Source organism: Quercus robur, chromosome 11 (genome assembly GCF_932294415.1).
Source record: "Quercus robur chromosome 11, dhQueRobu3.1, whole genome shotgun sequence".
Classification (NCBI taxonomy): Eukaryota; Viridiplantae; Streptophyta; class Magnoliopsida; order Fagales; family Fagaceae; genus Quercus; species Quercus robur.
In genome coordinates this window covers 51,706,233-51,726,504 of record NC_065544.1, presented here as the reverse complement: position 1 = coordinate 51,726,504, position 20,272 = coordinate 51,706,233, and the positions used below count along the sequence as shown (strand labels likewise).

The following is a 20,272-nucleotide window of genomic DNA, read 5'->3' as shown; positions in this document are numbered from 1 at the left end:
ATGACCCAGTGATGTAAGACATGACAACATCTAATGAAGGTGACTCATCATTGGAATAGTCAGGCTCCCGAACAACCGGAACCCCAAAAGCCTCAGCCACTACCCGAGGGGTAATGGTGAACTCAACACCTCGTATCCAACTTCTAATAAGAGTGTTGGAATCATAGACGTGGCAAGAGAGGTTCGAGAAAAACTCTCTAATCAGGGCGGTCGGGGGTGGATGATCTATCTCTAAGAGAGGCAACCAACCTCTAGACTCAAAATTAGCCCTAATAGCCATATCAATCTCATCAAAACTACAGCTCGCTCAGCCCATATCTTACGCTTACTGTTCAAAGTATCAAAGGCCTCTCTGCACTTATCATTCCTAAACACCTCACTACTAGAGGGAGACTCAGAGGAAGTGGAAGGGTTCCTATGGGCTCTAGTTTTCCTAGGCATGGTGCTAGGATAAGGACCAGAACACAGAGCAAAGGAACAAAAACACAAAAGACAAAACCAAGGGTAGACTGCAAGTTAGCACAAAAAAATATAGAATAAAAATCTATATGATGCATGAACAAATTAAATGGTATGATGCATGTCCTAATGCAGTGCAATTAAGTCCAAAAAGTTCAAATTCACAAAATTGGCTTGAACATAGAGGTATTAACACAAAAACCCCAAAATTTGGAAAACCACTTGATCAATTTGAAAGATATTGACGAATTGATCATCATACATGATAGAGTTCAAAAATTAATGACCAAATACATCAATAGAACAAGCCAATTTCATCAATTTAACCCAAGTTGACAAAATCCCCAATTCGGATCAATTTCAAACCCTAGAATTTCCTATTTTTCAAAAACCATAAAATTGATCAAATTAACCAACAAGGATCATTAATATAACAATATAGAGACATAACCCAATGATCAATTTCAAAAAACATGGCTTGAAACATCAAAAACCCCAATCATGAATAGTTCCGAAAATGCCCAATGCAATGCATGAAAAATGCATGAAAACATGAAATAAAATGCAAAAGGAATGGCAAAAAGGACTTACTGGCCTTGGAAGACAAAAACCTTGCAAAAATTTCGGAAGAAAACGACAAAAAATCCTTGGTGGAGCCTTAGCCAAGTCGGAGAGAGAGGAAAGTTTGAAAAACTTTTGAAAAAGTCCAATCTGATTTTTTAAAAACATGATTCACGAGTTTCGATCGATCGAAAAACAGCCTCGATCGATCGAAACGGACAGAGGCTTTAATAAAACAATTTTAAAAGAGTTTGATCGATCGAAACAGACAGAGATTCTCTCTAACAAATTTAAAAATTTTCGATTGATCAAAAAATAGAATGGATCGATCAAAATGGGCAGAGGCTCACTAAATTTGAGGAAAAACACAGTTTTTTGAAAAAAATTCAGAATCAACTCAAAGCATTGAAATTGAAGAACAAAATGCATGAGTATGTGATGATGTGATTTTCAAAAACAAGAATTTTAATCCCAAAATCCCAAAAATAAAATTTCTTGCATTCTCCATAAAATTTTCAAGCAACAAATTAATTTTACACAAAATTCAAAGTATTTGCAAAAACTTGGTTGGTCAGACCATAAACACACACAATAATATATACAAAGTTTAGCAAAAAGTAACTCGTGTAGTGTGTGCAATTAGCAAAAGTTTGAGATACATGTGAGGTGATATGTGAATAGCAATCAATCACAAAGTCTACAAAATTCATCACAAAGAATTTAAAAGAGACTATCACCTAAAGAGTTACATCATATAACTCCCATATCTCCTAGATCATAAGCTTGCAATTATATAAGTTTCTTGAATTTATGCCTCATAATATACATACCAATTTTAAGTCATGTGAGTTTGGCATCAAGCTTAATAGTACACACCAATTTTAAGTATTAAGCAATTTAAACCGAGGCTTCACCTTATGTTCTTTTTGTGCATGTGCTACACTTTCTCGAGCACAAAATCTTATGATATGCACTAAGGTGTTCATGATTGGCTAGTAAACAGTGATGAGATGGTTATTTATGCCTTTCTCTAAAAGTTCAAGTCCAACATTCAAAAACATTTGACTTCAAGATTAAGACAAAGTAATAAAAAACCATAAACATCTTTCCCACACAACATGCACTACAAAGTTTCAACTAGTAAAATGCAATAAGTAAGCTCATCAAAGCTAAACAAGGTACAAATGACATGTTATGTGAAAATAAATTGACCAACCTTGTTCTCAAAAACCAAGAAGAATAGTACAAAACAAAATTTGCTTCCTTTTTCTTCCCTTTTTTTTTTAATTAAAAAAAAAAAACACCTAGAATGAAATGCATGAATGTTATGCAATGCAAATCCTAGAAAACAAAAATATAAAACAAAATCAAAGAACAATGGTCACAAAGGGTAGAGCAATCAAGCACAAGGACCAAGAAGACCAAGACAGATCAGGGACATAGAATCACGCCAATTACTTGACGAAGAGTCTCAAACTTACTTCTATTAAGAGGTTTGGTGAAAATGCCGGCATTCTGACGTTCAGTAGGAATATACTTAAGACACACAATCTTTCTTTCAACAAGATCCTTAATGAAGTGAAACCTGATCTCTATGTGCTTAGTCTTAGAATGTTGAACAGGGTTCTTAGATATGCCAATAACACTACAGTTATCATAGTAAACCACCATGGTATCTTGGGATATCCCATAATCAGTTAAAATCTTTTTCATCCAAAAAAGTTGTGAGCAACAAATTCCAGCAGCAATATATTCTACCTCGACAGTAGACAAGGACAGAGAATTTTGCTTTTTACTCATCCAAGTAACAAGATTAGCTCCAACATAAAAACACCCACCAGTGGTGCTTTTTCTATTATCAGCATTACTAGCCCAATCAGAATCAGAGAGACCAACAAAAGACAGATTAGACTCTTTACTATAAAATAATTCATAATCACAAGTTTCAGCAACATATTTAATTATTCTTTTGATAGCATTTAAGTGTGGAACTTTAGGATTAGATTGAAATCTAGAACAAACACCAACACTAAATGCAATATCAGGCCGACTAGTAGTCAAATATAAAAGACATCCAATCATACTTCTGTATAATGTAACATCAATCGACTCACCAGACGGATCATTTGTTAATTTTGCATTGGCGGCCATTGGTGTTCTGGCATGGGTAGCATTGTCCAGTCCAAATCTCTTGACTAGATTCTTTGCATATTTTGCTTGGTTGATGTAGATCCCTGAGTCCGTTTGCTTCACCTGTAATCCCAAGAAATAAGTTAGTTCACCAACCATACTCATTTCAAACATCGCCTTCATTTCATCTGCAAAAGAATGAGCAAGAGAATCATTAGTAACACCCAAAACAATATCATCAACATAAATTTGAGCTATAACAAAACTGTTCTTATCCTTTCTTATGAAGAGAGTAGTGTCTGCAAATCCCCTGTTGAAGCCATGCTTAGTGAGATATGCAGTCAATCTATCATACCAAGCCCGTGGAGCTTGTTTCAAACCATATAGAGCTCTCTTCAATCTATACACATCATCCGGTCTGTGAGGGTCAACAAAGCCTTTAGGTTGTTCAATATATATTTCTTCTTGCAGCACTCCATTCAAGAAAGCACTTTTGACATCCATTTGATATAGCTTGAAGTTCAGATGACTAGTTATAGCCAACAGTATCCTAATGGATTCCAATCTTGCTACCGGAGTAAAGGTCTCATCAAAGTCAATCCCTTCCACTAGTGTGTAGTCTTGAGCAACAAGTCTTGATTTATTTCTGATAACAGTGCCATATTCATCTGACTTGTTCTTAAAGATCCATTTAGTTCCAATTACATTTACACCTTTTAGTCTAGGAACTAATTCCTACACATCATTCCGAACAAATTGATGAAATTTTTCATGCATAGAGTTTACCCAATCAACATCTTGAAGTGTCTCATCTACTTTTTTCGGTTCAAATTTGGATAGATAGCATGAATGTGTAATTACACTTAAGGCTTTTGACCTTAATCTCATGTTATCATTCAGACTTCCCAATATATTTGAGGAGGGATGATTAAGCCTTACTCTAAAGAAAGGACCTTTAACTAGAGATGTCGATGTACTTTTCTGTTCTAATGAAGGACTAAACTCATGTTGAACCTGTTAAGTCTCATGAATCGGAGTGGATGGTTCAAGACTTGATGGCACAGAAATTGCATCATTCAACACTATTAGCTCCTCATTGCTATGTTTCCCAACATAATCAACAGGAAGTGAGTCATTAACCTCCATAGGCTTATCTTGAACCGGAGTAGTACTTTTTGAATGTGCTTTTGGACATACTTCATCATTGATTACAACATTTAACGATTCCATGACAGTTTTGGTTCTCAGATTATACATTCTATATGCTTTACTAGTAGAGGAGTACCCTAGAAAATATCCCTTGTCACTCTTTGCATCAAATTTCTCTAGGTTCTCTCTATCAAGTAGAATGTAACAATCACTACCAAATATCCTGAAATACTTAACGACAGGTTTCTTTCCTCTCCAGAGTTCATAAGGAGTCTTGGAATCAGGTCTGAAATACACCCGGTTGAGTGTATGACAAGCAGTGTTAACTGCTTCTCCCCAAAAAGATTTTGACAATTTTTTATTGTGCAGCATGACACGTGCCATCTCCTGAACGACCCTATTTTTCCGTTCAACTATTCCATTTTGTTGTGGTGTCTTGGGTGAAGAGAACTCTTGATGTGTGCCCTGTTCATTGCAGAAGGTAGCCAGCTTGGTATTTTCAAATTCTCTTCCATGGTCACTTCTGATTCTGGCTATTACAGTATCTTTTTCAATCTACAATTTCTTACACAGATGTATCATCTTCTCAGGAGCCTCAACTTTATCTTTGAAAAGCACAACCCAAGTATATCTGGTAAAGTCATCCGCAACCACTAGAATATACTTCTTTCCTCCTAAACTCTAAACTTGAGAAGGACCCATAAGATCAATGTGCAGTAACTCCAGTGGTCTTGAAGTTTGAACACTAGCCACAGACGGATGACGGATGTTTAGATTTTATCTGTTTACCTATCTGACATGGTCCACATATGCACTTATCTATCTTCTCAAACTTAGGTAAACCAACAACAGCATCACATTTGGAAATCTTTTCTAACTGCTTATGACTTGCATGTCCCAACCGTTGATGCCACAAACCAACTTGATCAATCTTTGCACTAAAACACTTGTTGCTTATGCTTGGTGTCAATCCATAACAGTTGTCCATCGTCCTTACACCAATACACATACAGTCACCTCCTCCATCAAGTATCTCACATTCATACTTAGTGAAGAGAACATTTAGTCCATTGTCGCAAATCTGACTGATGCTGAGTAAATTTGCCTTCAGTCCATCAACATACCAAACATCTTCAAAGACTGGTAACCCTGGAATGTCCACAGTTCCAATGCCTTTGATGACAGATTTGCTTCCATCTCCAAAAGTGACTGTCCCAATCTTTCCTTCAAAGAGGGTCTTGAATAATCCTTTGTTTCCTGTCATATGCCTGGAACAACCACTATCCAAATACTAAAGACAAGAATCACGTGCCTTTAAGGCGGTTAAGGCAGTATAACACAAATTATTATTACCACATATGATAAGACCAAGACGTCCAAGGAAAGATTTAACAAACTCAACAAGTGACAAATACACAAAGTAAGCAAGTTGATGAATAAGCAAAAAGAATTTCCAAGAATCCATAACAAATTGGTCAAGGATCAGCTCAGTGATCAAAGGATTAACAACAAAAGAGCAACCTGCTCTGATACCACTTGATAGTTTTTAGACCCCTTAAAACAATTGATTTAACCTAGGTAATTAGCCAAGTTATTACTTAGTCCAATTTAACAAGTCTAGGTTATCACAATAACAAAGATCAAATCATGCAAAGCAGCGGAAAATAAATAACACAAGATATGATCACCCAGGAAACCAAACCGGTAAACACCTGAGGAGGATTTGACCTAACTATCCTCAAGGTAAACTTGAATCCACTATCTTGAAAGAATCAAAGTTCATACAATAAGACTTACAAGCCTCCACGCTCGACTTCTTATTGCTACCAACCAGTAGAACTTACTGACATGACCACGTGCAAACTCCGAATCCACGGACTCCTTCTTTCTTGGATTCACCACCAGATACAAGTACACCCGCTTGTGTTTTCTTTAAACTTCAATGGCAACAACTGAGTTGATCATCAAGGTGTAGATAAATTTTCTCCTTGAAAACCCTAAGTTTGTGTAAAGGAAAACTCCTCTAGATCTCACAAGAGATTTACACAAACCGCAATATAAGTAACTCTAAAACGTGGCTAGAGTTTGCCTTTTATACTTAGGACAAATTTGAAACCCTAAAAACGTTTTAAAACAACCAGGGCTGAGTTGGAAAATTCTGTAGAAAAACATTCTGCCTGAGCTTCGATCGATCGAGCCAGGCCGAAATGCATTAATCTTTTCTGCATTAAGCTCAATTCCAACTTTACATAAATGCACAACTTTGAGCAAGACTAAAACACTTCTAAACACATTGTTTTGATCATGGTTTGCTGACAATACAAATTAGAGTTCTAAATACATAAAATCCTAAGTCTTTAGAACCTAACACATGGGTTAAATGCTAGTATAAGATGGAAGATGAGGTCAGAGGTTCATGATTGACTAGATCCATTTATAATGTACCAATAAAATTAATTTATTTTGAATAGAGTAAAAAGTAGATAACACCTATCCAAATGTTTTTCATTCCAATTGCTAGATGGACTGAACTTAGTGGTGGCAAGGTGGTTGGGCTTCAAGAAACCAGTTTCCATAGGGAAATTATCCATAAGGGGCTCTGTGGATTTCAATTATAGTCATGGGTTTAAGCCCAAGTCCATACAGTTCATTGGAAATGATGTTCGATTTGGTTTTGTTCCTTGTGATGATAACTCTATTTATTAGTTTTTCACTTGGACTCTATTTAGCCAAGGTGAGCTCTTCACCTAAACTTCAGAGTTGTTTGTTACTTTATTTCCTTACTAAAATAAAATAAAGTTCGAAGGCACATTGATGTGGGATGCGAAAGCGACAAGCAATGAAATACCTCTTGTTTAAGAAAATAGAAGCAAAACATGTTTGCTTTTGAAAAACAACCACGAATCCACGAGGGATTCTTAAATCCACAAGGACTCCTTGAATCCACAGGAGAAAGAGTTACTTGGAAGCCTATTTAAGGGCTCCATAAAACTTTTTTTTGATACAAGATAAAATTTCTACTATAACTTAATCTAAGTGTATATGTGTGTGAAGCTCCCTCCTGAAGACTTGAACCCCAGCCCTTACCCCCCACACCCTACAAGCACTTATATTTGTGAAATGACCATCTCACCAAGGGTATGTGGTGGTGGGCTCCATAAAACTTGATAGATAATAAAATATATTTTAAAATAAATCTTAATTAATACCTAAACATAATAGGAACCAAAATTGACCTAAAAAGCAATAAAAGCACCTAAAAATAAGAAAACAATAACCCTAAACCTAAAATAATGAAAATTATAGTTTAAATACTAAAATTAATAAATTACAAAATTAAATAGTAATTCTATCCTACATCACACATAGCAATAATGCAAAAAACGAACAATGCCGAAAGTTACTTGGAACATGGGTTTTAGATAGATGGACCTAAGCTTGGACTTTGGGGGTAATCCCCATTCCCCCCCCCCCCCCCCCCCCAACAACAAATATATATTTTTTAAATAGTATTTGTGTGTGTGTGTTTGTATATATATATATATATATATATATGTGTGTGTGTGTGTGTGTGTGTGTGTTTTTTTTTTTTTTTTTAACAATTTTGTTCTATAAAATTACATTTTACCCCCCTAACAATATTATTGATCCTTTTAAGAGTAATACTATAGCCACAAAATTTTCTATAATATTTTTACAAACTGTTGAGGTAACAAATTCATATTGGTTTGTATCTAGGCCCACCACTTATGTCAATTTTTTACTTACCAATAACCATTCACCATATCATTAATTTATAAAAATAATAAAAAGTTTTATCTTTAACATTTTTCTCCTTTTAAATGCCAATTTTTTTTTTTTTTTTATAGATCAAAAATCTAAAAAAAAAAAAAAAATATATATATATATATATACACACAAGCCCAAAAAAATTAGCACAACAACAAAAACTACCGTGGGTGCCCGAGGACCGAGGAAGAAGTTGAAGAGTTGCAGTACTGATGTGGGGGTATCACGTGCCTGAAGAGGAAATTCGCCCAAGGAGAGGAGGGGATGAGACAAAGGGCTCTGAGGCATTCCAAGTGGGAAGAATGGTTTGAAGAGAGAGAATCAGTGAGAATAGGGGAAGTTTCCAGTTTGGAGTAGCCTGTTGTCCCCACATTAAATGGTGGGCAATAGCTTTATCAACTGCATTGATGAGGAAGTGACCTGAACAGTGTAAGTTAGAGCTAAACAAACTCCTTCTACAACCTTCTTCAGATGTAAAAAGAGACAAGTGTCATGATGGGAGATTTGTTAGGTAAAGATGGGAGGTCAAGATGTGAAGGAGGGAGAAGTAGATAAGAAAAATAGGGTTTTCAGAGAAAGGGATCCAGACACAAGTCTCAAGAAATAGAAAAGAAACAAGAAGAACATTGTGAGAAGAGAGTGAATAGTACCATTTTCTGTATAACATTGGCCTTCTTGGGCTAGCTTGTATTGAGAGATTAGCTCATCTATTCAATAATATTAGCCCTTTCTTCCTTATTTTCATCATCGGGCAAAGCCCCCTCTTATTGTTTGTTTCCCTCTCTCACAAATTTATTGATTTGGGCCAAGGTTGAATTGTACAAATCCACTGTTCTAAGTGGACTTGTGCTATCTAATTCCGTGGTCCTTACAACTACCAATAGCAAAACTAAAAAAATATTAAGCTCAATCAACCAATTTTACCCAAAACAAACAACCCGGTCCTTTAAAAAAAATTAAATTTTTTTATTTTTTTATTTTGTCCTTACCTAGGAGCAAACACACACATCAAAAAAAAAAAAAATAAATAAATAAATAAAAAAACCTAGTGTTTAAATAGTAAAGCTGAAGGCCAGAGTCACTGCACGCAACTAGTAACAAAGCTGCCTCTCTAAGTCCTGCTCTGTCCCTGATTTTGGAAGCTTTTTTCTGAAATTTCTCTACAATTAGCCCGTATAAGTTGTGACAGAGTAGGCAGAGTGTGGCATTTTTTAATCACTAATGAGAATATAGAGGACTTCTATGACATTTATTTGTTGTTTGCAATTTCCATAAGCATGTACTGAGTAACAGAATAATAACAGAGTAGGCGACGTGGGGTAATTGTTCATTTCCAACATATTTCTAGTGGTTTTTCTTCTGCTATAATTGTTCAAGAGGTTCTTATTGGTATTTCTTTTTCTAAAATACCTTCAGGATTCGAATCCAACCTTCCCACTTAAAATGAAAAAAAAAAAGAAAAGAAAAAAAAGTATTGAGATAAGGTCATATGGGAGTTTTGTTTTGTTCTTTTTAAACGGGACATAAGGGAACTAATTTATACACCACTTGTTACATGATTTGTGGGTAGATAAATAACAATAAAGATTTATTAACATCCTAATCATTATTAGTTGAAGGTGTCGTGACAAATTAACCCTAAAAGAAATCAATTTACAGCACTAGCTACATGAATTTGCATACGAGATAGATTAATAATAATATTAGTTAAAGAAATCCTTAAAGGAATCAATCTGATTATACCAAAAGACTAAGAATTCCGTGTGTTTCTTAACCTAGTGACCTCTATTGAGCCCTCCATAAGGGTGGCGTGGGTTGAAGGTAAGGTGATGGTTTTGAATTTTTGTAAGGTTGAATTTATTCAACCATCTAATTGGCTTTATTCCGTGCCAAATTTGCTTGTAATTCAGCATTTAGTAACCCTGTATTTAGGTGGATTTGTTGTAAGGGTAGTGAGTGAGATAGAGTAAAGATTGCTCAAGAGTGTGCAAGAAAACAGAGACTCGCGGCTGGGACTCGCGGGTGACTCGCTGCTGCAAGCCGCCAGAAGCAGCACACGTGCCAAGCATGCTGGAAGATGAACAGTCATGCTAGCTGGAGCACTACAGGACAAAACAGGACAACTGGCCATACGGTTAACTCGCGACTGGATCTCGCGACTTAGTCAAGCCGAGAGGTCAAGCTGCGAGCCACCCCTGTTTTGTAAAACCTGACGTTTCACATTCCTCTCCCACTCCAGTATAAATACCCCTTGAAAGTTCAAAAACGTGTACAAAACACCTTTGAACGTTTAGACCCCCAAAATACAACTTAACCAATTCAAGCAATATGTCAAACAACTAGTGTGCGGAAACTTAACATATGCTATAATATGAAATTGGTTAAAAACTATCTAAGCCATAACAAAATAAAACCACAGCAGATAATAAAAAGGCAAAGATAGAGAGAAAGGAAGATGCAAACACAAAGACAACACGCGATGTGTTATCGAAGAGGAAACCGAAGTCCTCGACGAAAAACCTCTCCGCTGCCCTCCAAGCGGTAAACAATCCACTAGAAAATACAGTTGGGATACAAGGACAGCAATAGAACCTCCAAGCCTAATCTACCCAGTGCACCTAAGCCTTCCAAGCTTCTTGCTTCAACGAGGTTGCGCCGAACCTTTTTCTTTTCTAGCTTCCCGGATTCCGCTACTAGACCGTAGCATCAACCAATGAAGATTGGTTCCTTCCTAACTGCTTCCCAGAAATCCAAACAACTGTCTCACAGTGATGATGATGGTGAGAACCAGGTTTGGTATAATGCCTCTCAAGGATTTGACAATGGAGAGGAAGAGAGTAGAGGAATTTGAAGAGACTCTAAGGTATAGATTGTGGGTGAAACAATCTTGTTTTTCTTTAGGGTTTCTCTCTCAAAATTCTCTCTGGAAGCTCTCTTTCAATCGTGGGTAAAAGGGGTATTTATACTGGAGTGGGAGAGGAATGTGAAACGTCAGGTTTTTACAAAACAAGGGTGGCTCGCGGCTTGACTAAGTCGCGAGATCCAGTCGCGAGTTAACCGTATGGCCAGTTGTCCTGTTTTGTCCTGTAGTGCTCCAGCTAGCATGACTGTTCATCTTCCAGCATGCTTGGCACGTGTGCTGGTTCTGGCGGCTTGCAGCCGCGAGTCACCCGCGAGTCCCAGCCGCGAGTCTCTATTTTCTTGCACACTCTTGAGCAAACTTCACTCTAACTCACTTACTACCCTTACAACAAGCCCACCTAAATACAGGGTTACTAAATGCTGAATTACAAGCAAATTTGGCACGGAATAAAGCCAATTAGATGGTTGAATAAATTCAACCTTACACCCCTTTTACCCACGATTGAAGGAGAGCTTCCAGAGAGAATTTTGAGAGAGAAACCCTAAAGAAAAACAAGATTGTTTCACCCACAATCTATACCTTAGAGTCTCTTCAAATTCCTCTACTCTCTTCCTCTCCATTGTCAAATCCTTGAGAGGCATTATACCAAACCTGGTTCTCACCATCATCATCACTGTGAGACAATTGTTTGGATTTCTGGGAAGCAGTTAGGAAGGAACCAATCTTCATTGGTTGATGCTACGGTCTAGTAGCGGAATCCAGTAAGCTAGAAAAGAAAAAGGTTCGGCGCAACCTCGTTGGAGCAAGAAGCTTGGAGGGCTTAGGTACATCGGGTAGATTAGGCTTGGAGGGTCTATTGCTGTTCATGTATCCCAACTACATTTTCTAGTGGATTATTGACCGCTTGGAGGGCGGCGGAGAGGTTTTTCGTCGAGGACTTCGGTTTCCTCTTCGATAACACATCGCGTGTTGTCTTTGTATTTGCATCTTCCTTCCTCTCTATCTTTGCCTTTTTATTATCTGCTGTGGTTTTATTTTGTTATGGCTTAGATAGTCTTTAACCAATTTCGTATTATAGCATGTGTTAAGTTTCCGCACGCTAGTTGTTTGACATATTGCTTGAATTGGTTAATTTGTAAATTGGGGGTCTAAACGTTCAAGGGTGTTTATACACGTTTTTAAACTTTCATTTGGTATCAGAGCAGGTACACTTGTTGTGGTTTAAATACCTAAGTGTGATCCTTGACCCCTTATGTTTATTTGCCATGGATTGTGCTTTGTATGCCTCTTTGCATGATTTGGTTGGTGATGAATGTAACATGCCATGTGTTTGTGAAAATTCCTCTATGAGTGTAAATCCTCATAAGTGTGATGACATGTTATTTGAATCTATGGGTGTTGTTGACAAACTCTTGAAGAAAAGTGCTAAGAAGTTTCAAAAGAATTTAAGCAAGTTATTGTGTGAAAAGGATGATTTGATTGCTAAGCTCAATGAATCCAACAAATTGGTTGAGAAATATAAAAAACTTGCTGAAATTTCTCTTAAAAAGCTGAAAAAGTTTGAATGTTTGAATATGGACTTGGATGAAGAACTTGTTTTGTCTAACAAACTTGTTGATGATTTTAAATGTGAAAATGAATCTCTTAAGATGCATGCCAAGTGTTTGATTGCTGAACCTATTGTTAAAAATGATGAAAATATTTGTTGCAATCATGTTGTGGTACCCGATTTTGTGCCAAGTGTGTGTTCTACCTTAAAGGACAAATCGGTGTACATTCCTCCACATAAAAGAAATCAAAAGGTGGAGAGAAAGGCTGTTAAGTCAAAGCCTTCGTTTAGGTCTCAACCTAAGGTTTTGAATGAATCTAAGTTTGTTCCAACTTGCCACCATTGTGGTGTGATTGGTCATATAAGACCTCAAAGTCATAAGTTGAAGAGGGAACAAAACCATGTTGCTAGATCCCTTCCCAAAAAGCCTAGTGGACCTAAACACATTGTTTGTCACCATTGTGGTGCCTTTGGTCATCTAAGACCTCATTGCTCTAAGTTTCAAGCTCTTAAGAGAATCAAAAGAAAAGAGAAACTTGAGTTTTTTGGAAGTTGTGCTAAAAAGAGTAAACTGGATTTGAGTGAAAATAGCATGTTGTTAAAGAAAATGTTTAATGCTCTTAACTCCTTGACTATGTGCATCTCCGGTTCTCATTCTTCCAACCCTTGTCTCGCTTCTCTTGAGACACTCATTCCAAACAATCGTTCCGTTTGGATGAGGAAGGGTTCCTATGGTTGAGCTTTTGCTCTTTTGGTCCTTGATCTAATTCTTTCGATCTTTGTAGGACCCTTCATGCATTAAATGTCATATCTTCATGCATTTTGTGCATCTTGCATTTATTTGTATGCATTGTTTCGTTTTTGATCTTACTTTTATGTTTCTATTTTGTGTGAGTAAAAATCCAAAACCACATAAAAAGTGAAAAATTCAAAAAGTTTGATCGTATTTGTTTGAGCACATATCACATGTGAGTTTGGCCTTGTACCTTTGTACAAATGGCTTTGTGCATTTTCGAGCTTAGCTTGTTATTTTTGCACTTATATCTTTGTGGGAAAAATCTTGACATCTTTGTGTGATTTTTGTAAATCGATCTTCAAGCTTGTCATGAATGATTAGTCAATAGTCATGTTGGTTTTGATACTTGCGTAGACTTGTGCTTATATCTCTTCCCACTCTTTTATTTTTATTGCTTAAAGAGCTCAATAAATGTAAATCTCAAAATGAAAAGAGATAATGAGCTGCAAAAGCCGTCACATATACTAGTATTTGACTAGGAAAAAGGGAAAGCGACTTGTATTGAAAATGTGTGATGCCCAAAAGCCAAAGGCTTGTTCATTAAATTGAAATATCAAAAATTTCAGGCATCAATCTCAAAAAATGAGATGTCTTGCTCAAAATGAGTTGTATTGATTCAAAATGATCAAATGATATGAATTGTAAGAAGCCAAATGAAAAGCTTCAATCTTATGTAATCATTTTCTTGTGGGAGGTCATATATGTTCATTTTTATAATTGAGATAGACCACTTGACTTAGTACTAGTTGTGTATGACTTGATTGAATTGATCATTGAAACTTCACTCTAGACTAAGGATTATTCCACATTTGATATGCACACACAACACACATGCCTAATGTTCAATGAATGTCTTATTTATTTGTCAGATTGTACTTGTTTAAATGTGATGTGTGTGTGCTCAATCATATATGGTTCAATTCAAAAAGATTTTTGATCATTTTATATATTTTTGGAAGTGATTTTTATCACTCTTTGTGTTCATGTTTAGTGTTTACTTTGTTTTTCATTGATTAACCATGTTCTGTATTGAAAAACTGGTGTCAGAGTTTTTCGCGGCTCAGCTGGCGACTTGCCAGTCGCGAAACCCCAGTCGCGAGCTCATCCAGAAGCTTTTGGCGACTCACTTGCGGCTTGCTCGCGACTCACTCGCGACTCGCGAAAATTTTCGCGACTGAACCTCGCGACTCGCCCAGTCGCGAAACGCCCAGAAACAGCTTTTTAAAGGGCTTTTTGTGGGAAACTTGTTTTAAACCTCTCCCATCCTCTCTAAAACCCCTCTTTCAATATTTTTACATCGAAACCCAACTAATTTGAATGATTTTTCATTCCATTAACATGTCTAAGGTATTTATAAACTCTTTTCATTTATTTTGATCCTTAGATTATGTTTTGGAGAGTTTTGTGCTCTTGGTTGGGATTTTTATCATAGAGGTTGGGAAAACTTATTTTTTGTCAATTTTCTTCATGGGATTGGTTTCTTTTGCTGATTTGCATTGGATGTTGGCCCCTTGTGGCAGATAGAACATGTATTAAGGGTGGATTTCATGATGTTCATGCATTGTTTCACATTATTGTTCATAGTGTGCATGCTAGGTGTTTGATAAAATGCCTCTTAGACATTTTCTCGCTTGTATGGACTCCGATGAGTACCAAACTTTGGGGTTTCTCATGTTTCCTCATTAGGGAACATGTTTGGTTCATTGGTTGTGTATTTAACACACCTTACCCCACATGTGCATTTTTCATGCATTGGTCATGCATTGCACTTAACCACCTCTTGCACACACCTTTGCTACCCTTGTCATGCATTGGTCTTGACCTTGCTTCTTCATCCTAGCTTGTCATGTCTACCTTATGCTCTGTAGCATGTTACTTTGTCTTAGGTTTGAGCTTCATTTTTTCATTCATCTCGCACCCCTTATGCATCATTAGCATTGTTCGTACCTTCATCTCTTGCCCTCGTTTCTTCTTGACCCTTTGTCTATTCCTGACAAAAAGGGGGAGAGTATACTCTAGAGAGTATACCGGAGTGTTTTGTCATTTCTATATGACTCTTGTGCACATCCTTTGGGGGAGAAATTCTATTTCTCATGCACATTTGTAGGGGGAGAGATATTCCATAGGGGAGATGCATATACCAAGGGGGAGAAGGCATTGAGATCATAAGAAAACTTTGTTCTGTTTGTTTTCTTGTTGGCTTTATGGTGCTTTGAGTTATGCTTTGTTGTTCTCATTGCATCATGTTTGTGCTTTGGACATGCATATATCCCTATGCTATTGTGCTTCTTTGAATGCATGTTTAAATGATCATTTGCTTTGCTATGTGATCATTGTAGTCATTTCTATATGACTGTTTTGGTGTATGATCAAGTTGCTCACATGTTTCACATCATGTTTACTTGATCGCAATTTACTTGTTACATTATACTTGTCCTTTTATTACTTGTTTTACCTTGAGGGTCTAATGTGTTTTGTGCAAGTGTTTCAGGTTACAAGTATATATGTTCCAAGTGCATCACAGTTTCTCATCACTTTGAAGGGGAGAACCTTTATGCACTTTTAGCTTATATTGTTTAAGTTTTTATTCAGTAATTTTGTCTTTGTACCAATGTGCTTTTGTAAGCTTTTAGGGGTAATGTTTTATGCATAGTTTGTAGGCTTTATGGTATGTACCTTGCTTAATGCAGCCTTTATGCTATGTTGAAATCAGTACTTTAATCTAAATGTTCTGCATTTTGGTTTATGTACTGTCACTCTTGTGCCCTTGTAGGATTGTTCCTAGATGCATATATCTTGTGTGTTATGCATTGGTTGAGTGTTGAGCATACAAGTGTCTTGCCTTGTGCTTGTTAACTTGTATGTCCTTGTGTTCATTCCAAGTGTGAATGAGCACTGTGATCACTACCTTGTGGTGTTCACTTGGTTGATCAAACCATGGTTTGTTTCTTAACTCCATCTTTGCTTGATCACATATTGCCTATTTCATATGCATTTATAATTTTCTGCTTACAATGATCATGGTGTATTGTTGTGTTTCAGGAGTATTATGTTCATATGATTCAAGTGCTTTACAGCTTCTAGAGTTAGGTGTGAGTGAGTTTTGTTCAACTGTTCCCAACTCACATGTTAAGTCTAGAGTCTGTTTTAGGATTTTGTCACGGAATAGCCAAAGGGGGAGATTGTAAGGTTGAATTTATTCAACCATCTAATTGGTTTTATTTCGTACCAAATTTGCTTGTAATTCAGCATTTAGTAACCCTGTATTTAGGTGGGTTTGTTGTAAGGGTAGTGAGTGAGATAGAGTGAAGATTGCTCAAGAGTGTGCAAGAAAACAGAGACTCGCGGCTGAGACTCGCGGCTGCAAGCCGCCAGAAGCAGCACACGTGCCAAGCATGCTGGAAGATGAACAGTCATGCTAGCTGGAGCACTACAGGACAAAACAGGACAACTGGCCATACGGTTAACTCGCGACTGGATCTCGCGACTTAGTCAAGCCGCGAGCCACCCCTGTTTTGTAAAAACCTGACGTTTCACATTTCTCTCCCACTCCAGTATAAATATCCCTTTTACCCACGATTGAAGGAGAGCTTCCAGAGAGAATTTTGAGAGAGAAACCCTAAAGAAAAACAAGATTGTTTCACCCACAATCTATACCTTAGAGTCTCTTCAAATTCCTCTACTCTCTTCCTCTCCATTGTCAAATCCTTGAGAGGCATTATACCAAACCTGGTTCTCACCATCATCATCACTGTGAGACAGTTGTTTGGATTTCTAGGAAGCAGTTAGGAAGGAACCAATCTTCATTGGTTGATGCTACGGTCTAGTAGCGGAATCCAGTAAGCTAGAAAAGAAAAAGGTTCGGCGCAACCTCGTTGGAGCAAGAAGCTTGGAGGGCTTAGGTACATCGGGTAGATTAGGCTTGGAGGGTCTATTGCTGTTCATGTATCCCAACTACATTTTCTAGTGGATTATTGACCGCTTGGAGGGCGGCGGAGAGGTTTTTCGCCGAGGACTTCGGTTTCCTCTTCGATAACACATTGCGTGTTGTCTTTGTGTTTGCATCTTCCTTTCTCTCTATCTTTGCCTTTTTATTATCTGCTGTGATTTTATTTTGTTATGGCTTAGATAGTCTTTAACCAATTTCGTATTATAGCATGTGTTAAGTTTCCGCACGCTAGTTGTTTGACATATTGCTTGAATTGGTTAATTTGTAAATTGGGGGTCTAAACGTTCAAGGGTGTTTATACACGTTTTTGAACTTTCAATTTTGAGCAAGTCTAATCTGTGGGCTAAGTCAAGACAATATACACCATTAAATAAACAAAAAGATTTGTCTATTTATCAATAATGTTACGAATACAACAAATTTCACAATATTTAAAATGATTGATTGTTATTAGTGTAATATTATTTTTATATATAAACTTTAATTATGTCATGCATGATACATGCATGAAACTTCCATATGGCCTGTCATCATCAACTTGTCCTTGTTAATTAGCATCATTAATGTCATAGTTAAAATAAACTTGGTGTTGCTGCCATTATTTATAGGTCCACTAATAGTACCTTTAGATCCATTCTACTTCTTTCAGTTCTTTGTATTCTAGTACTACCTTCCCATCTTGTGGAAAAAATAAAATAAAGTAAAACTAAAATTCCCCTTCTTCCTCTTAAGAAAAAGGGCCAAAAATATCATGGAAAAAGTAGAAGACATTGTGATTGTGGGAGGTGGAATTGCTGGCCTTACAGCATCCTTAGGACTTCATAAGTACCCTTCATCTCTTTCTTTTTATATGCATGTAAATTTTTTTAAACTTCGATTTGATTTTTTTTTAAAATATTTATTCAGCTTATGTACAATTTTTAAAGTCCCTTTTTTTCCCTAAGTACAACAGTATTATTATTATTATTATTTTTTTTTTTCACTTTAAGCAAAGAAGCTAATCCTAAATAAAACGTTACAGGGATTAAATTCTTGTTAAGACTCCTAACAATGCAAATATTTTGTAGGTTGGGTATTCGAAGCTTAGTATTGGAATCCTGGCATAGTCTAAGAATCACTGGATTTGCCTTTTCAGCATGGACAAATGCTTGGAGGGCACTAGATGCTATTGGCCTTGGTGACTCCCTTCGACAACAACATAAACAGTTTCTTTGGTAAGTACTAAAAGTAGACTTCTCTCTTTCATTAAGAAGAAGCAAAAACAGGCAGAGTACAAATACTGTGAAATTTTTTTACTGTAAAAGTGCAATAATACAATCATGTGAATTGTGGATTATCAAAATCTAGAAACTGTTGGGTGCTTTCCAATTTTGTTAGAGCTTTAGCATATGAGTTTGTTTAATGATCAATCTAAGACAGTAGCCACCAACACTTATTCACATACTCATGGGTCTATATATTGTGAGGACTCCATAATTATACACCAGTAAAAATACTTTGCATTTAATTTTATACTTCACCAATTGCAACTTGTCACAGTTTTTTTTTTTTTTTTTTTAATTTTTAATTTTATTAAGTAACCAAAGTTGTAAATAGAAAAAATTACACTACATATTACAGTTAATGAAGTATAAAAGTGGAACACTACCAATGAGATAGAAGAAGATTTATATTCAAATAACACTTCCACCACTTCTTAGTTCCTATAGTTGAGTGAGTGATACCTATATCCATCGCCATTTGAAGGCTACGCAGAAGGAACTAACCTCCCAGCACAAATACAAGAAAACACAAACCATGTTAACTGACCAGCAGATAATTGTATGCAGGAATGTGGCCACCTCTACAATTACAGGAGATCAAACCACAGCCATGTCATTTAAAGCAAAAGGAAAACTGTAAGTCAAAGCTCTACTTATGGTTGTAGTGCTCATATATCATACAAGTTATAACCTATTAGCTCTCTGTCTCTCTGTCTCTCTCTCTCATATTGATAGGGATGGCAAACTTTCCCTACCCTACTCCCTACCTAACTCGGGGTTTCTCCTGCCACATCCTAAATGAGTTTATATATAAAAAATTTTAATTTTTAATTTAAATATTTTTGGGGATAAGGCATCCATTATCCAACCCCATCTTGTCTCAATGACATCCTTATCCATTGAACATTCACATCAAGTCATTAAATTATCTATTTTACACCTCTTAGATTATCTATTTTACATTACATTTTATTAAAATACTATCCCTTTATTAATTTTGTTATTACTCTCTCAAGTTTTTCATATTTACCTTTCTCTTTTCTATATGAGTAAAGAAATATTAAAAAATGGATTTGCATGTCAATAATAACCATGTATATTTATACGATTATTATAGCAACAATGTAAATTTACACATTTTTAGATTGAATGATGTAGGTGATTTTTGATACAAAATTAACACCTAATGCTATTTTACACATTTGCTATAAAAAATAAAAATTTTAAAAAATAAAATAAAATAATTTTACACACACTTATGTGAGTGCTATACAAAGTGCAATGATAAAAGTTTCTTGGTTGTCAAGTGCAATCCCTCTCAGAATATCTCTTAGGTAATATTAATTAACATTGGGTAATGACCCTTGTGACCCTTTCTCAAACTCCAGCTGCTTGTAACGACAATGTTATTCTGCTATTTTTCATGTAAAGTTTGATCATAATTCATAATTGAGACTTTTCTACCAAAATTAATATACAATGCTGATAATTTTCTTTTGAAATTATAGTTCATAATTGATTCTTATTAAGCAAAGCCCGAATAATTACTGTATGATGTGCAGTGGAGACCATGAACTTCGTTGTGTGAATAGAAAGTTGTTGTTGGAAGCCCTTGCAAATGAGCTCCCAAGTGGCACCATTAGGTTCTCTTCCAAGGTAGTTTCTATAGAGGAATCAAGCTTCTATAAGCTCGTGCATCTTGCTGATGGAACAATTATCAAGACTAAGGTAAAATCACCTGAAGTATTATTATTAACTATTTTAT

The 20,272-nt window shown here is 36.2% G+C and overlaps 2 protein-coding genes across 6 annotated transcripts in view; both read left to right on the top strand.

Moving 5' to 3' along the window:
• The window catches only part of LOC126707647 (monooxygenase 2-like), a 121,913-nt gene that overhangs the window by 44,410 nt on the left and 57,231 nt on the right, over positions 1-20,272 (top strand). Inside the window, exons 1-4 of one of the 5 annotated variants that reach the window (XM_050407412.1) lie at positions 17,873-18,070; positions 18,313-18,459; positions 19,075-19,143; positions 20,070-20,235. The exons of 2 other annotated variants lie outside the window; for them this stretch is intronic. In XM_050407412.1, the coding sequence (XP_050263369.1) occupies positions 17,997-18,070; positions 18,313-18,459; positions 19,075-19,143; positions 20,070-20,235 (456 nt within the window). In that variant the 5' untranslated portion in view covers positions 17,873-17,996. Of the gene's footprint in view, positions 1-17,872; positions 18,071-18,312; positions 18,460-19,074; positions 19,144-20,069; positions 20,236-20,272 lie in introns of those variants that run through there. 2 more of the 5 variants (XM_050407402.1, XM_050407403.1) reach the window with 2 other exon arrangements.
• The window catches only part of LOC126707651 (monooxygenase 3-like), a 91,059-nt gene continuing 88,823 nt past the window's right edge, over positions 18,037-20,272 (top strand). Inside the window, exon 1 of the mRNA XM_050407422.1 lies at positions 18,037-18,070. The gene's annotated coding sequence lies outside the window, so the exon portion shown is untranslated. The remainder of the gene's footprint in view (positions 18,071-20,272) is intronic.